Source organism: Cricetulus griseus, assembly GCF_003668045.3.
Source record: "Cricetulus griseus strain 17A/GY chromosome 1 unlocalized genomic scaffold, alternate assembly CriGri-PICRH-1.0 chr1_0, whole genome shotgun sequence".
NCBI lineage: Eukaryota > Metazoa > Chordata > Mammalia > Rodentia > Cricetidae > Cricetulus > Cricetulus griseus.
Window position 1 is genome coordinate 112,487,909 of NW_023276806.1, and position 19,253 is coordinate 112,507,161.

General features: G+C 41.5%; 1 protein-coding gene across 1 annotated transcript; it reads left to right on the forward strand.

Moving 5' to 3' along the window:
• Positions 1-389: 389 nt before the first annotated feature.
• Il21 (interleukin 21) lies at positions 390-7,241 on the forward strand. The gene is made up of 5 exons (XM_027391966.2): positions 390-536; positions 642-677; positions 5,027-5,182; positions 7,048-7,125; positions 7,218-7,241. Exons 1-5 carry the CDS (start codon positions 390-392, stop codon positions 7,239-7,241), a joined length of 441 nt encoding a protein of 146 aa, XP_027247767.1.
• Positions 7,242-19,253: the final 12,012 nt, after the last annotated feature.

The window sequence follows — 19,253 nt, forward strand, 5'->3', positions numbered from 1 at the left end:
TGCTAGGGATCAAAGTGTTTGTGTTTACTTCTCTGAAATCTAGTGGTGCCTCCTGTGTGCCACACATACACACTTCTTGGTGAGTGCTGAAAACTGGAATTCACCATGTCTCTCTTTTTCCTGTCTAAGATGCAGATGGGGCACATTTTGTGGACTCTGTCCATCCCTGCCCCCACACGCACACGTATACCTAGCCAATGGAAAAGAAAAACGACTTACTCACACTCATCCACTGTACGAAGATTTCCAGGCTGCAATGGGAGGGCTTTGCCTCTCCTTGAAAGATGAATAAATAGGTAGCTGTAGAGACAACCTGTCCACAGTCAGGCTGAAGTGAAAACCAGACCCAGGTCCTGATCATCTGTATTTGGAGACCCAGTTCTGGTGGCATGGAGAGGACTCTTATCTGTCTGATAGTCATCTTCTTGGGGACAGTGGCCCATAAAACAAGTCCCCAAGGGCCAGATCGCCTCCTGATTAGACTTCGCCACCTTATAGACAGTGTTGAACAGCTGAAAATTTATGTGAATGACTTGGTAAGGGCATGTTTGTCACTGAAATTTAAATAATATTTTTCAACTGATGTGAAAGGAGCCTTTTGACTTCTATCACTAACTCAGAACTAATTCTCTTTTGGCTAGGACTCTGAACTTCTGCCAGCTCCACAAGATGTAAAGGTAAGATCAGTTGAATTGACTTTGGAAATGTATTTTGTGTAAACTTTAAAGTCTAACAAAGCTCTAGAATGATGATTTAGGTGTATGCTTCTTTTCAATGACTTTGGGGATTAATGATTTGTAAAATATTCATTTCCATTTTGGCTATGTATCCAAAGATTTACAAGCAAACCAAACAATGACATATCATATTGTATTCTTATAGAATACATGTTTACTAAGCCTCTAAGAATACTCCTAGGTAGTGTTACTAAGACAAACCAACAAGGATAAAAATCTGTGCTGGGATCAGTTTCTGAACAAGAAACAGATAAGCATGTTTTCAGAGCCTCAGGCCTGACAGCTCTGCAACTTTCTTTGTCACCTTATTTAAGATAAGAGGTAACATTTGCATTTTAATAACAAATCTTTAAAAAGAAAGAAAGAATTAGGTTGCAAGGAAAGTACAGAGACAGAATGTGGAAATCAAAAGTCTCTGAGTGTAATTCCCATGTACCTTGGCCTCTGTGAGTCTTCTTGTCTTTAGCTTTTGGCGAGGTCTTTCCAAGGGGCCATTTTCAACAGCTCATTCCAACTCTTGCACCATTCATATTCCAGTCCCGTGGAGAAGAGGCTTGGCATGCAGTGCAGAGAGGTTCTGTCAATTTCCCTCCAAGAACTTCTTTGATCTGGTCTTCTGCTTGATACCTTAACATTGTGAATGAAACTGGGGAAATGCTCGCTCTGCTAGACCTTTAACGACATGACTTAGGAAAACCAGGAAAGTGTTGCCAGTAATTAGGGCACCACACAGACACAATCAAAGAAAAGAATTATGGTAAATGACAGTGTAAAAGTTTAGAGAGTGAATGAGTCACAGCTTCAGCTCTGCTCTTCAGTTCACTCTTGCTCTAGCCTTGAACATGATCACTCTTGTGTTTACTAGGTCCTTACTAATAAGCAGCCGCTAAAATGAAAGTAGCACATTGAAAAGACATTTCCAATAATCAAAAATATTTCTTAATGTGTCTGCTTCTCAGCATCTCGTGCACTGTGTTGACTGCTGTGGGTAGAGTTCTTTCCAGGATTTCATACCTGCAATCTACACTTTGCAAAGTAAAAAATAGGAAAATCCTTCATTTTCAGCGGGGTTGACCTAGTGGCCACTTCTTATACATACTTTTCCGTGAAAGATGTCTTTTTAAGCCTGGATTTCTGGTAGCCACACACTACTTATACAAGTTGATTGCATGTCTGTGATTGTATGTGTGCATCTTGCCCACCCGTTCTCTGTCCAGTCTCTAGTGGTTCATCATCTTCTGAAGGATTTTTAAAAATCTCACATCTCCATGATAATATGTCTCAGTGAGCTTGCATTTTTCTGATGATCTGATCAGGCAGCACTATCTACAAAGCAATGAGTACAGCTCTAACTAACATCTCCAAACTATGCTGGCAGGCAAACTTAAGACAGAGGAAAGGCAGCAAGGGCCACAGAAACTGCATATCAAGTTTTCAGAGCTAGCATCCAAATCAGGGTCTGTAACAAATTCTACAGAACTACTGAGATCTGTAATGGGCACCCCTCATTTGCTTTTCCTTTTCTCATCTATCCAGGGGTTTGCTGCCCCTCCCTAGGCACTTGACAGTATGTGAGGAAACTTTGGTTGGCACAGTTGGGAACCGGGGTAAGAATGCTACCGGCATCTGGTCATTGGAGGCCCGGAATACCAGTGAATGTTTTAGAATGTATAGAATGGGTCTGACAGCAAAGTTCCCCAGTCCAATACATCAGTGATGGTGCCATTAGGAAAGCCCCATCTGTGAGTAGAGCTGGACAAAGGTTAGCCACCTGACACAGCTGCTGAGATAGTCTATGCTGACAGGCCATGGCTTTCCTTCCAAAAGATAAAAATATCACCAGGTCAGAAACAGGCTTTAAGAAATTAAACTTGTTTGGTTTTTTTTCAGATATCCAGTTGCAGGGCTAGCGAGCCAGGTGTGCCTTTTATGAAAATCTCTTTTCTGGCTAAAGAGGGGGCTGGCTTTGTAACTCCTTTCTTTGGCTTCTTTACTGTACCTTCCATGCAGAAGCCATGTACTTCTAGAAAATTCCTCACATTCCCCAGTGAGGCCCAGCTGAGCAAAGCAGCCATGGGCACTTGGCATGGCTGTCCTCTGACTCCATCCTAAGAGCCCTGAGGCTCTTCATTCCCTCCACATCCCCACTCAACTCCATTCCTCAGGAGTTGCAGGGCCTGCTGCTTCCCTGCTTTTCTGCCTTTGCTGTGCACTGAAACCCTAACTTGAGATACCTGTCCCTCATCACACATTTCCAGAGACAGGCTGCTTCCTGCAGGACAAAACCAAACCAAGGATAGTGTCCATCAGTGGTGGACAGGGAAGGGTGGGGACAGTCACATGTCCACATCCTGATGTCATATCTGTCTTCTAGTCTGGATGTGAAGTTTTGATGGCTGGTCCTGAGCATTCCTGGCAGGATATTCTTAGGGAGTTTGTTCTTGGGACCCCTCCCCAAGCTTCTTTGGAACCTAATTTTCTTTCAGTGTACAAATGAAAATGTCAACTCAGCAAAATGAAGCTCTGTGAGAAATGCTGGTTTCTCAGATCATCACGGATGAAACAGTTAGCGTTTTCAGTTTCAGCTGGAAAATTTACCTCTTTAAATATGAATATTATTTTTTTCCAGTAAGTTAAGCCGGTTGTGGTCAAAGAGAAGAGAAAAGAAAAAACTTCAACAAACATGAACATGTGGTTTTCAAGGAAAAAAAAGTGCTATAATTAACGTTTATAAATAGTTTCTATTAAATAAGCATTTTGGCAAACATGGGAAGGCCGGCACCTTGCCCTGGTGACAGGCAAGCTACCCTGATAGAAGGAACTAGATAAGGCCTGCTGGGCTTGCGGCTACCTATGCAAAGCACGGTCGATGGGCTTGTGTTATTAGTCAACATTAACATCGGGCAAGTGTATGGGTTGGAAAATGCAAAGCAGGCTGCTTTTTCAGCTGATTGTCCCCGAGAAGCTTCAGGCAACGCAATGCCGTCCTGGGAAGGAGGGAGGCCTTTGGTTGGAAGCTAGCGGTGAAATGAAGCTGTGGCAACTTCAGGGGAGAATAACAGACATTTGCTAAAGGAAATAGCAATATGGGTGAAAGGAATTCTGATAGGAGCTCATGGATCAGTTAAGCCAGTTTCAGATATTGCTTTTTCAGAGCTGAGGCTGTAACTCAGTGGTGAAGCACTTGCCTGGTGCGCCCTTCCAGTGTGTTCCATTGCTAAGATTTGGACTTCTTCACCGGCCAGCAGTCATTTGGCCAAACCATAGAGGCTTTGCTCCTTGTTCTTTCTACTTCTCCAGTCTCTCACAGGGCTCTGCTAAAAAAGCTCTTCTTCCACTGGCTAAGCAAGTCTTACCTTCTGTGTTTTGACTCTTGATTCATGGGGAGCCCTGCTCTACCCAGACATGATGTGGCTGGGGCTTCACAAAGTGTACGATGGCCTGAGCAGGTGCAATGACTCTCAGAATGAGCAACTGTAGTGGTCTTCACTCATTGACCTCATTGATGGACTCCACAAATAGTAACTGAGCACTTGCAGATGACCAGGCCTTTAGCAGGGACTGCACAGACTAGAACCATGAAGACTCCTGTGTGCACACTGGGCAGAAGTGACAATAAGTGAAACAGCTTCTTAGCCAGACTGTTGGATCACTTTCCCAAAGTTGCCACTGGTCACAATTTACAGCCTCAGAATTCAACAGTTGTGCTCTTAAGCTAAATTCTCTGTCATAGCTAGAAAATCTGGTTGTTAGCTCAGTGGTAGACTGCTTGCCTAGATTATATGTAATCCTGAGTTCTCACTGCCCCCCTCACATACACAAACATGCATACACACACACACACACACACACACACACACACACACACACACACACACACACATCCAACCCCACAAAGCTCATGCCCACCACTTTAACCTCAGAGTGGCATAAGCATAGCACTGGACATAGGAAGTTGTGAAGGGTGAGACCCCTGCTCATCTCTGTGCATCAGGAAGGGGCTCCTTCTCCCAGACATGGAAGCTGTCTGAGTGGAACTTCTGTCTTCTGCAGAGTTTAAGTGGAGATATGACCAGACCTAAGGCAGGCACGAAAACAAATGTCTAAGATAGTACAAATAGAAACTGAGATCTGGAAAGTCATTTTTAAACTTTGGAATGACATTCATTAACATACGATAATCATCTCTCTTTTAGGGTATTAACACATGCTAATTATCTCATTCAGGACATTAATATATACGAATTATCTATCAGGCTATTAACATATGCTAATTATCTCTCTTTCAGGATCATTGTGAACGCTCAGCTTTTGCCTGTTTTCAGAAGGCCAAACTCAAGCCAGCAAACACAGGAAACAATAAAACGATCATCAATGACCTAGTCTCGAAGCTGAGGAGGAGGCTGCCTACCACGAAGGTGGCCAGAAGGCAGAAGAAGAGCATAGTTGTAAGATTGTCCTTTGTTATTTGCAGTGTATTATCTATCTTATTTTTAGTTATCAATTGTAATATGTTATGCTAGATCCCCTCATGCCTTCTCAAAGAGTTACTCCACATTGTACAGTACATTTTGAGAAGTGGTGTCATTTCTTAAGTCTTCACACTGTCTAGAAATTCAACTAGAACTGGCTACCACTCCCTGGCAGTATGTTGATGGAAGCTTCCAGAGTGAGGAAGCCATTAGGAAGAGAATCTAACTGAATATTTTCCTTTCATTTATGTGCTGGCATTACTTGTGTCGTCATTATCAGGGACTAGATCCCAATTTTCTGACAAGAAAAGAGATAGCCTACAAGATGCCGAGATTAGAATATTACTGTCCCAGGCAAAAACAGAGTTAGTATTGAATTTAAGGGGAGCACCCTTTTATGAGCCTGGAGATTTTCCAGGGTCCTTCTTTGGAACTCTGAATTTTTCTTGAATATCTTTTACCAATCAACTGCAATTCAGAGACTGGAGAATTGAGTAACTCAAGCATTAGTCAAAAGCAGCAGAGACAGCATAAAAGAAGTTGCTCTGTTTGGTTTACCAGTCTTCTGTCCTTCAAGAAATTCCACATGGGCTGAAAATAGTGAAATAATAATTATATTATGAAAAGGAGCCTGGTTTCTTTTGAGTGTTCCACCAGGTTATTACTATGAGAAAATGTCCCTCTGAAACTTTCTTTACAAAGAAAGGAACTGCCTGAGATGGTAGTGCATGCCTGTGAGCCCAGCACCCAGGAGACTGAGGCAAGAGGATTGAGAGTTCCAGGACAGCCTGGGCTATGAAAGTGAGACCCTGTTCAAGAAGCTGGAAGAAAGGGAATAAAAGAGAGAAGAGAAGGAGGGAAGGTAGAAAGGAAGGAAAAGAGAAAAAAGGAAGAATGGAAAGACAGGAAGAAGGAGAAATGAAGATGAGGAGGGAGGGAGAAAGGGGAAAGAAAGTGAAGAACTGAACACAGTTATGAAACTCAGGGCAGGGACTTAGGAAATGGTGTGTGGTGTAGACCTGGAACCCAACACTCTGGGTTAAATGCCTTCATTTATGGGCGAGGAAAGTGAGATCTAAAAGGGCCGGCTTTCTCCAGGTTTCACATCTGTATCAAGAAGAACATAGGTACTGTGTTTCCACCGGATGTCCTCACTGCAATAACATGTGACTGAGCATCCAGTCATGGCCTGGTGTTTTGATATCACAAGAGGAATAAGCATGAAACTGAAGGAGAAAGGGGCATGTTTGGGGGAATGTCGAGAAGGAAGGAAGAAAGCAAGCACCACTCAAACATCCGTTCTACTTTATGAACTTCTGATAAAGTTCTTTATGAACTTTATCAGATCAAACAGAGATACATATGAAATATTATCAGTAGAGATATTCTTTGTAGAATTGTACGTAAGAGAGGAAAGCTTCTGTATCCACTTCCATATCCAAAAATAATGAGAACACCATTCCGTGTTGGAAAACAAAGTGACTGCCATATATCCTGTACTGAAAGCATATCTAATGCCTAGGAAATACTTGTAATTAGCTAAAATAATAAATAAAATAACAGCAAACAGTATGTATCAACCAGTGCAACAAGAATTCAAAGTAAAACAGAATAAAAGGAGCAAAAAGGATATCATATTTTAAACACCAAAACATTACCGTTGTCTCTGAGAGTGAAATCACAAATGAATTCTAGAACAATTTTACAAATTTTTCCTCATGTTCGTTACTGAACCTGACTTATGTTTTCAGAAGAAGAAATACATTTACATAAGTATTTTATGACATAGACAATTTTTTAGAGAATGTAACCTTTTATTTGCTTATTTTGATGTCCAGAAATGCCCTTCCTGTGATTCTTATGAGAAAAAAACACCCACAGAATTCCTAGAAAGATTAAAATGGCTCCTCCAAAAGGTATGTGCCTTAAATGTGTTTATTTCTCTGCTTCCTTGTAGTCTCCATGTTGTTTGTTATGCTCAGTGGCTAATGGCCCATTGTTTCCACAGATGATTCATCAGCATCTTTCATAGGACACACAGGACCTGAAGATTTCCAAGGGCCCAAGGAGACACTGGACACTATAGACACTCACAAACGCAGGAGTGCACCTTGCTTCCTGGGATTGTGAGTGGAGAAGCACAATATATTACCATAGGAACAACTCATAAAAGCTGCAGGCTAAGATCCTTTGCCAAATTACTACGCAGATCTTGCAGTTCACTGACAGACTCCATGCTGCCGACACGGAAAATCTCTTCTCAGAGAGCTCAGTTTCCCATGTCATGGATTTCTGTGACTTCTCAAGTTGTGGTTTCTTCGTCTTATTGCCCAACTGGGACATGCTTTGATTGGAAGGGGAAAACTAAAGATTTTAACTAAAAATACAGCTAGAGAATTTGTTGGTCTGCAAGAGTAAGACCCTTTGTGATCCCAACTGAATGATGTAAGCTGAAAATACAGAAGCGGGAGATGAAATTGGAAATTGAAGTCTTTATTCTTTAAGGAAAACTTGGGACAGAAAGCATGTCTCAAGGGCTTGCTCCTTCCAAATGAACATTCAGCATACAGCTATCTACTCTATTTATGCTCTAGGGGAGAGTGTTCCTAGATGGGTATGAGCAATTTTTCTTCTTTATTAGTTCTATCAAAATATTTAAACACAGTAGAATTTAACCTATTTATGGACCTCACTCCTGGTCTTCACTGCCTCTCTAAAGTGGTAATGGTGTATTAGGAAGTAGGATTAACTTGCCTTCCCCCAATGTCAAGTCCTTTTATAAGCTAATATTTTAAACTTGTGACGATGGCAACTAAGACCTATGGTAGGGCGGACATCAGCAGAGTCTTCTGGAGCAAATGGAGTTTTAAGGGTTTGTAGCTCTCATCTCAAATGGTGTGGATGTATTGTGATCAGTCTTCTAACTCCAGTCATTAGTCTCCTTCACCACATCTGTTCTTTCCTCTTTGTTAAATGAGACTTCTGAGACATAAGACATTTTAAACTGTTGAGTATTTAAGGCACATTGAGTGAACACATGAAAAGTTAAATTCAACCATCTATTTTAAAATCAAAACCAGGAGATAAACCAAGAGGCCAGAAGTTCTGTCCCAGTTTAAACAGAATCTTACTTAATATTCCAATCTTTTAAACCACAGATGGTAGAAATAAACAAATGGTTCTGCCATTTGATATGAATTCCAACAGTCCATTCAATGTGAGGTTAAAATCTAGAAAGCTATTTTCCCTGGAATAGTATGATCTCTTGGAAAATTTCTTATTGCTAAAATGAACCTGAGAGCCCAAGAGCATGCACCAGGGTGGAGGGTGGTGGGGCTTTGCTCCAAGGAACAAATGTCTATATTTAAAAGTGTGTTTAAAACAAATACAGACATAATGTACAGCTCTAATATACAGCTGATTATTTCCCAGAAAAGTGCCATAATCAGAAACAATGTACTCTCTTAGAAGTTTAAAGTTTATTTTTGTAAAGATACTATGTAAATGTGCAACTCTTGATGACATTATATGCATATAGCCCACCGAAGTATCAAATGGTGCTAGCTAGTTGTTGAGTTTGAGGGTGGAAAGCTGAAGCAAAGATGCAATCCTTCAGAAAGAAATGATGGAGAGAGATGGGATCTACATGTTGTATTTTGTTGTTGTTGCTTCTGGCTTTATAACTGTTGACTTCTTGACACTGTGGTTTTATATTTAAGAAAATATATTTATTTTGGTGTGTTTATTGTTTAATAATTTGTTCTAGCCTTTTAGATCATTGAGCATTTCTACTCTAGAAGTAAAAATAATTCAGTGGTGCCCAGGCTAAGAGCTTGAATAGTTTGAAAACTCCAGTAAAGGGTCTATCACTAGCCAAGGAAAGTGGTGTCTTGAATAAATTAGACAAAGTAAGTCCTGCATGGCAATACCTTCACTTTCCCATGTTTAAGATTCATCTAACCCTTGAGAGAATATGCAGAAAACCTGTGGACATCATTGCTCACCTGTGGGTGATAACACAGTAGACCTGACATACTGTTGGCTGTGAAGTGTGGCCACTTGCTTAAGTTGTTTTGGTTTTCATTTCCTTATATGTAGAACAGGGGTGCTGGGCTTTCCTAAGTCTATTCTGTATTTTTTGTTTTCTGACATTTGTATGTCTGAGTTTTAATGTCCTGGGTACTCTTACAGGAACACCTGACCACACTTCTGAGTTAAATTTCATCCCAAATGTGATATTCAGTTGCTCAATAAGGAAAGAAGGAAGGGAAGAGGGAAGGAAGGCAGGAAGGAAGAAAGGAAGAAAGGAGGAAAGACGGTCATGTAGGTCATGAGAGACCAGAGAGAATTAGTTATGACAGCTAATATTTTAGCTGAAAAAGTGTCTTCTTTGTACTCATGAATAAATTCAAAGCATTATTGATCTACATTTTTGCTCTGTTTTATTTACAGTTACACCTGAGAATTTAGTCTTAATATGAATGATGTACTTTATAACTTAATGATTATTTATTATGTATTTGGTTTTGAATGTTTGTGTTCATGGCTTCCTATTTAAGACCTGATCATATTAAATACTACCCAGCCAGTACAACTGTCTGTTGTGATTCTCTGAAAACCCTTACTCCAACCATCCTGGCAGAAAGTGAGCATACAGTTTTCATAAAGCTATGATAAAGATAACGTTTTCTTCTTATCCACTGAAATAAAACTATCCCTGGTTCTAGCTCAAAGATCGCATTTCCTTTGCCAACTCCCTCTGACTGCCCAGCAGGTGTGGAAGGGTTTGAGAATTGCCCGCCTCTGTCCTCACACCTGTGTTTCATGGAGATAACACTCCTGGGTTCATATTGGTCCCACTTGGCTTTCTGTCTCTTGTTCTCAGTGTCCCTCATCTATGGGTCACTATGCTGTGCTCATCAAGGACTTAGCTATGTTCCTTGCTAAGGTGACTTCAGTTGGGAGAGCTCTATTTTTTTTTTTTTTGATAATACTTGTCTCTTAGGTTGTGAGAAGGTCACAAGATTTTTTTTTTAAGATTTTATTATGTATACAGTGTCCTGCCTGCATATATGCCTACAGGCCATAAGAGGGCACCAGATCTCATTACAGATGGTTATGAGCCACCATGTGGTTACTGGAAATTGAACTCAGGACCTCTGGAAGAACAGTCACTGCTCTTAACCGCTGAGCCATCTCTCCAGCCCGGGAGAGCTCTTATTGAGGACCTTCCCCAAACACTTGAGCTTTTCACCCCACTGTCACTGTCATGGCCACAATCATGAATCCTTCTCCCTCTAAACTGTTGCACATGTAAATCACCACCTGCCAGTCAGGTGGCTCAAGAACTGCCATTCTTCTACCGTCTCTGCACCCAAGACCAGGCCTCCACTCTTTCCGAATCTCTCAGAGCTTTCTCTCATTCATGAAGCCCTGGTCACTAATGAGTTCCATGAGCTACAGGCCTGGCAGCACCTGGTCCCTCCTCCTGCTTGAGAACCTGCCCACGAAGTCCCCACCTATCAGTGTCATCCTTGATGCTCTGCTACAGATTCAAACATTGACTCTGGCTGCTCACCTCAGGAAACATTTTAAACAACCTCCACAGCTACCGGAGTCATGTTCTCACTCTAGCTTTGCCACCACGAACTCTTACTTTGTTTGAGGACACCAAGAACTCTCACTTAGATGATTGGAGAGCCTTCCCCAGCAATTTCTCTGCTTCTGTCCTTTCACCTCCCCAAAATCTATTTGTAACAAAGTAACTTGTAACCCCTTTAAAGGCCAGCCTCGGGGGTCCATGAGATGCCTCTTGGTGCCGAGCCTGATGAACTGAATTTGACTCCTGGGACCCACACATGGTAGAATGAGAGAAATGACTCCTGAAAGTTGTCCCCCAACCCTCCACATGTACACTGGGGTGCATATGCATGTAGTAAAAAAAAAATAACCACAATACTTCACTCCCTTAACTCAAAGATCCCAATGGTTCCCAAACCACCTAGGGCTACTGTGTTGTCCTGCATCTCTATTTTACTGCCCAATGGACTCCAGGTGCATTGGTATTCTTTCTTCAACATTCCAGGGGAACTCCATCTAAGGCATTTGCACTTTAAATTTTTATTTCTTTCTGGAGACAGGGTAACCAAGGCTGGCCTGGCCTCAGTATGAAGCCCATGCTGGCTTCAAATTCATGGCAATCCTCCTGACTCAACCTCTTAAGTGTTGGGATAACAAAATATTCTTTTCTAAAGAAACATTTTGGGTTTATAGTGTGCATAATTCTTTTACTGATAGGTAAAGCAACTTAATGTTTTCTAATCATTTGATCAAAACTGCTTGACATATCAGAAAATGACTCTATTTTGAATCTTAAAGCTTCCATAAATCAGGTGTGTGTGTGTGTGTGTGTGTGTGTGTGTGTGTGTGTGTGTGTGTGTGTGTGTGTTTCCTTTGAAGAAGTAGGAGCAGCAATTCCTTGAGGGAAGTGTGAACACAGAGTTGACTAGCCAGTGCATCGTCACAGCAGGTGGAGCCCCAGATTGTCTTGACTCTGCATGGAACCTAAAGCTTGTTAGCTGCCTTGGAGGCAAAAGGGTCTAGGTGTATACTCCCCCTCACCCATATCCAGTCACTCCTGCTGAATTTCAGCTGTGGTGAGAGCACTCTAGTGTCAAAGAATAGTCTTCAGAATTTCCTAAGATGTCAAAGCACATAGAAGTCAGCTCACAGAACTGACAGAATAGTCCTTTGAGGATCTGACATCAACCCTCACTGCTAATGTCAGTGACTTTTTAATTCTAAGTTTATTTTTCAAACTTAAAAGTAGGTAAGAGATTAATTTTTATAATCACCATGGGAGGGCCTTCAGTAATGTTAGAGTACATCTGAGCCTCTGAAACAATATGTAGTTATGCATCTATTATGTTTTATCTTGATAATTGATATCTTTGTCACAATTTAGTTTTCTTTAAGCTTACTCAACTTAAAGGAGCCCAATTTCTAGAGATATATTTGCACCCTAAAAGAGAATTCTCAGTAATAGAATCTGACACTACTAACGTGCACCCCAAGTCCTTCACACCCAGCCGTTCTCCCTTTCCAACCTCCTTGCTTGCCACGTACGCAGCTCCCAGGCTGCATACAGATTGGCCCCACACAAACAATCATGTTCTTGGAAGTCAGTGGTTTCTAGGCTTCCCAGTCATCCTCTCCCTTTCTAGTCTGACTCACTTGAGGCCACTCATTGCTTGGTGGAGGCCTGGGGGAAATTGAATGGAGTTAACACATTAACGTCTGCTGGTTGATAAATCCATCCTGAAGAGAGAGAAGGGACTGAAGCAACACTTTACAGAGTGGAAAGGGATGGACCACACTGTAGGGAGGATAGAGAGAGTCACAAAGAGGAGGGAAGGTGTCCATTATCTGCCCCACAGCTTCTCCAGCACACCATGCTCCTAACGATAAGGGCACTACAGAGCTTTCTAGCTGGAAGTGGCAGCTTCACGACATGGCTTTGTTCTAAAGGGATTGATGATGTTTGAGTGGAGCAGGGACCATGGGTGTTACATCCACAGCATGTCACAGGGATGGATGGCAATTTGCCTTTGCTACCGACACCATTGCTGATTTCCTCACAAGAACTCTGTACCTTGGCCCTCCACACTAAGACTATGCTGCCATCTATTGGGAGAATGCAAACACTTCAAGTGCCCAGGTTCCAAGGATAAACCTTGTCACCCCACACCTGCAAAAACAACTAGCTTATATTCTCGAAGATGCTTTCTGATGTAGAGACAGCTCCGGAGCCAGGCAAAGGTTGCAGGAGAAGAAGAGCTGGGGTGCTGGCTCAGTTGGTAAAGCTCCTTCTGTGCAAGCATAAAGACCCGAGTTTGATCCCCAGAACTCACATCTATTTGTTTGTTTGTTTGTTTGTTTGTTTGTTTAAAGGCTTAAGTTTGTAATCCCAGAGCCAGGGAGGCAAACACAAGTGGGACCTGGTCTCAAAAATCAAGGTTCATGGTGAGCTGAGGAATGACACTTGAGTGCGCCCTCTGACCTCCAAGATGAATGCATTTGTGCATGACACACACACACACACACACACACACACACACACACACACACACACACACACACGACATTCTGTAATACACACATTCTTCTACACATACACATGTACTTCTGCACACACAAACGTGCATTTGCACAGATGGACATGCTTCTCACACACATGCATATTCACTCACATGACACACGGAGTCCTAAATAAGTCAGTGTGAAGAGGGAGACACGGTGTGTGTGGGGATACTGCTGTTATGTCACATGTGAGCTCTGTGTGAGGACAGAGCTCATAATTCCTCACACAGGCAGAATGCCTGGCTACTGGCTATTGGCTCCTTAGCTGGAGTCCTCAGCAGGAAATCGCACTGGTCCTCTCATTTATGTGAAGCCACAAGCAGACCTCCTTAGCCTGAGAGGGTCTTGAGGTGTCAAGCCCCTCTTAAGACCACAGAACCCTCACAAAAATGAGACAGAGCAAGGCAGGTCGGGGGAAGCCTTGGACATGTCCACACAACTGGCAGTGTGGCAGCTTACTTCAGACCAGTTCTGTCTCCGGCATCTTGTGATGAACTTGCACCTACTTCTTTCTTAAAACATTCCTTCCATGGCAGAGCCCTTGTGAGAAGTCTTCTTCTGTGCTGCCCCATGGAATTGTGTTTTCATACAGTCTCCTATGAAGCAGAGACCAATGAAGGTGCTCCCAGGGCTACTAGAGAAGGAAGGTTTAAGGATGGCATAGCTGAACTAAACACACCAAGTAAGCCCTCTTCTGCAGGTGCCTCCAATCATGCCCTGCTGTTCAAAGGGTCATATTATTTTCTGTATGATGTAGGTTTCTTCAGCATGGCTACAGTGTGTGAACCACTTCAGTGTTGTTTAGTGTCCTACATGTTGTTTCCTCTGTTTTAGAGACTTGAGCCAAAGGCCTTCTATGAAGCCATATCCCTAGCTTTATTCTTTTAAAGAGTGGAGAACAGCAAATAAAAACCCAAGCCACCTTCTGCTGGTCTTGTTCTACCTCTGGTGTTAGCATGCCACGTTTTCTTTATGAGCTTCCAACTCAGCTGGGACAGTCTTTACTTGAGCTCAGCTCAGCTAGGGCAACAAGAAGCCTCTGTTACTTTTGTTCCTACCATGTAAAGATAGAAATTCATTTATTTCACTGCTAAGATCTGGGCTGCTATGCCAGTCAACTCATGTGCACAGGCACATGAGTTGACCTTCTCTATTCTTTTCTGACCGCACAAGGAGAGCCAGGATCACCTAACCAGTCATTTCATGTGAAAGGGCTGTTCTAAAACTAAAATATAAAGCACCAACCATGTGTCATAGCACTAACTCATAACCTCAGAATAATTGCAAAAATACTGGGTTTTATTATTACTTTTGTTTTATCAGGACAGGATCTCACTATGTGTCTCAGGCTGGCCTTTAACTCAGGATCCTTCAATGGAAGCCTTCTGAGTTCTAGCATTATAGGTAAGAACCAGCCTTAGTTGGTTTTATTGACATCACTAAAAGTAATCAAAATGGGGGCTGATGAGATGTGTCAATTGGTAGAGCGTTTGCCTAGTGTGTACCAAGCCCTGAGGTCCAATCTCCAGCAATGCATAGAACTGGGCATAGTGATGTACACCTGTAATCCCAGAACTCCAGACATGGGGGCAGGAGGACCAGGAGCTCATGGTCATCCTTGGCTACATAAGGGGTTTGAAGCTAGCCTGGGCTATATAAGACACTGTCTCAAAAACCAAACCAAAACAAAAAGGCAAAATCCTTAAGCCTATATAACATCTATGTAACTGGCCCTGGCAATTCTCAGAATACTCTCTAGTGATTGATGAGAGGGTAAATGAGCTGCTCACCTGTGTTTAGGAGCAATATCTGCTGCCCTATTCATCAAACTTGTTAGTTTTATTATGCTCATTTATTCAATGAATATTTCTCCATACAGTGTACTAGATACTGCCATGACAGGTGTTACTGACACTTGCTAAAGTAGATTATGTTCCTAAGAGTTGACAGTCAAGCAGGAGAGACAGGTATTAAAATTCCTTCTGATGTGACCCTCCCTGTAGGCTCATGTTCACAACACAGTGGCAAAGCTCTGATTCCACTCAACTGACCATCCACAGGCAACAGCAATAAACTTTGAACTGAATATGAAAAGCAATTATTTGAGTTTGATTAAAAGTAACCCAAAGTGTGGGTTGAGGACCTGAATTCAATTCCCAGAACCCACATTTAAAAAGTCAAGTATTGTTCCTCATGCTTATACTCCCAGCACTGCAAAGCAGCTCCCTGAGCCTTGCTGGTCAGCAGACTGCATAAATCACCAGGGTCCAGGCCAGTGAGAGACCTTGACTCAAAAACTACAAGGCAGATGATACCTGGGGAATAACAGCTGAGGCTGTCCTCTGGACTCTACATGCCTGCTCACATGTGTGCCTGTACACATGAACACACACACACACACACACACACACACACAGGTCAAAAGTAGGAAAAAATAGGAAGATTTTACTCTTGAAAGACAATTGTATTGAGAATTCTGGACTCATGAATTTGCCTTGGAGGCCCTGCCCAAACCATCAAGTGTGGGATAATCAGACTGTAAATAGGAAGCTTCAGTTTAGAACCAGGAAGCATCAGAGCACATAGTTTAGTGTGGCAGGGTAGCTGGGGATTGAGAGCATGTGAGAAGAAGCTTCTAAACTGCACATACCTTGTCACAAAGCTTGAAACAGTCCCTGAGCTGCACAGGAGACAGTGCAAGGAGCCTGTGGAGAAGAAGATCGGAAGGGCAGACAGACATTTCAGCTAGTGTTTGCATCTGTAGAGAGAGCTCTCATACGATTCCCTCAAGCTAAAAGGACTTGGTGGATACACTGAGATTTTCATTGAAAATCTGAAGAGGCTAGATCCTGGTAGGAAGACTTATAATCCATTCAAGATGCAGACAAAGAAAATATGCTTAGAAAGATAGAGCACCAAGTCTCCACAAATTCAGGCAATGAGTCAATACTTAAATATTCAATTTAAAGACACCATTCCCCATGGGAAGATGATAGAATGCAGAACTTCTATGAAGTACCATAAGTCATCCCAGGGTAAACCTCCACCACTGTAAAAACAGAAGGATAGACAGGACAGAGAGGGAGTGAGGAAGGAGAGGGGAGAAAATGCTACTTATCACCAGGAGAAAAGCACCCAGGAGAACTAGATGCAGTGTAGCCCAAACACAGTGCTGGCAGCAACTAATAGGAATGATCTAACAGTCTCAGCAGAGATCATAGGAAGCTGTGGGCTGTGTTCACCCAAAGCTATAACATCAGAGGCAAAAGTCTCATGGATGGACTTAGCACGTTGAAGATAGCAGAATAAAAAGCCAAAGAATTTGAAGTCGTAGATGCGTATTGAATGGTTCCACTTGGTGGAGCAACATGGAAGAATAAGTGTCCCCAGCTAGTCTGGCGCCCGTAAAGCTGGACTTCAGGAGGAAGGAAAGGGAAGAAGGGAGATAATGAAGCAGAAAAACAAAATCTATAGACATGGTGGCTGAAGCTTTTTCAAACGGGTTGAAATCCCATTTACAGACCCAAGGAGCTCAAAGGTTCTCAAGTGGAATGAACACCTAAATATCTCAAACTGCTAAAACTCACACAAGTCGTCAGATGGGAGATGGCTAAATACAGGGGAAAGATCATGGGGTCAATGAGAGGCTGGGCTTCTCATTAGAAAGCAATGGAAAATAGATGATAAAAAGTAGTTCTTTAACATATTTTTAAAAATCTCAATTCCAAACTCTACAGTTAAAATGTCCTATTAGAATGAAGAAGAAACAAAAAAAGATCCAATTTAAAAGGGGCTAGCAGAATTCCCACAAGGACAATGAGAGGAAGTTCTTCAAGCTAGAGGAATAATACAGATGGAAACAGGTATCTAGGAAAGAGTAAGAGATAAGGACCACTAGAAATAGATGCACAAATAAATTTAGAATAATATCTAGCTTTTTGTCTTACTTTTCTTCAAGGACAAGTACCTGTCAAATGCTCAAAAAGTATAATGAATTACTGGTTAGATTCCTTAAAAAATGTATTCCAATGCACAGAATGACCTGTCGGTGGTATAATTTGGTACTGTTGCTGTGATAAAACACTTCAACCAAAACAAAAGTAAATTAGGGAAGAAAGAGGCTTATTTCAGCTTACAGGTCCATCACTAAGAGAAAGCAGGGCAGGAACTTATAACAGAAACCACAGAAGGATGCTGCTTTCTGGCTTGCTTATAGATCCATGCTTAGCTGGTTTTCCTAGATAGCCCAGGACAAGCTGCCTAGGGAATGCTGCCTCCCACAGTATGCTGGTTCTTCCTACATGAATTAGCAATCAAACAGTCCCCACTGACATTGCCATAAGCCAATCTGAACTGAGCAATACTTCAATTGAGACTCCTTTCTTAGGTGACTCTGAGTCAAGTGGGCAGTTCAAGTTAACTAGAACAAGTAGAGAATCAAATTACATTGTTCAGGGTTGCTGAATTTCACATGATAAATTAATTCATATTATTATTCTAGCAATACTTAAAATACATTTAAAACAGTAACAGTTAAAAATTAGGGAAGTTAAAATGCTAAAAGCATTTATGGAGGCATAGCATATCAGAATCAATGGGCATTACACACTCATGTTTGAAAGAAAAGCCCTAAGACAATAATCCAAGATCCATCCTAAGTTAGAAAAAAATGAATGAACCAGAAGTGGATAGAAAGAAGCAAATAGCAAACACAAGAAACACATGAAATAGAAAGCAGATGAATAATTCTACTGGAGAGCCCCAAATTTGTTCTTTGATGAGATGAATAAAACTTACAAGTCTGGAACAAGAGGGAAGGAGTGCTGACCAATAGTGCAGAAGAGACTGCACTACAGAGCCCACAGCCACTATGAGGACAAGTGAGTCTTGCCTTAACCTTTTAACATCTGTGTGCTAACAAAACAGGTAGAGTGGACACATTTCTTAGGGCATAAATTTACAAAACCAACATGAGAGGAATGTGGAGTTTTGTGTCTGGCAGAAGATTGGAGCTCAGAATTTCATGGAGTCTCTCACTGATCTCTCTCTCTCGGCTCAAATGACTTCCCTGGTGAATTCTAGATCATTTATGAAAGAAGTAAAGTCAAGATCACGCAGGCTTTTTCAGAAGTCAAAGGGTGAGGGGATAATTCCAAATAATTTCACAAGGCATGGTAATGCTGATATAAAAAAAATCAGAAGCTAATACCCTCCAAAATGTACTTGTAAAAAAAATTACTTTAAAACCATCAAACTTTACCCAATGAAACATAATTCTTATTACATTCCAATAAACTATGGTTTGTGTGACTAATACAGTGTTTAATATTCAAAATCAGATTAAATCTACCATCTTCACAATTTAAAGAGGAAAATTATTTTAATAGATGCCAAACAAACAGCATTAGCCAAATTTCTGCATTCTGATAATGGACCAACATGAGAGCTACTGTGGGAACTAAGCTACTGTTTGGTTTCTCTCCAGTGGGATCAGGAGCAATGTAAGAGTGTGTACTGGGCTACTTTCACCCAAAACTGATTTGAAGGCCCAGTCAAATGCAATAAGGCAATGAAACAAACACAAAGAAGAAAAGTTACATATAAAACATGATTTACCATGTGGAAAATCTTGTGAAATCTAATATTCTTACTAGCAGTAGTAAGTAATTATCAAGGTTACAATATGTAATGTTAGTATAAAAATTAATTCTACATGTGTCAACTGAAAAGGCAGGTAATGAAAAATTTTAAATTTTACTCAGACAATGCTTAGTAACATGTTTACTAGAAGTCATGCAAAGCCTCTAAACTGAAAACCATTTGTTTTGCTAAAGAGTCATCTTAAGGAAATGTAAGTAAATGGAAAATAAAATCATGTTTGTGGGTTAAAAGACTGAATACTGCT

Coding starts and splice junctions, on each gene's coding strand:
- Il21 (XM_027391966.2), top strand. CDS start 390: ATGGAGAGGACTCTTATCTGTCTGATAGTCATCTTCTTGGGGACAGTG. Junction 678..5,026: donor CAGCTCCACAAGATGTAAAG/GTAAGATCAGTT, acceptor TCTCTCTTTCAG/GATCATTGTGAACGCTCAGC. Junction 5,183..7,047: donor GAAGGCAGAAGAAGAGCATA/GTTGTAAGATTG, acceptor TTTGATGTCCAG/AAATGCCCTTCCTGTGATTC.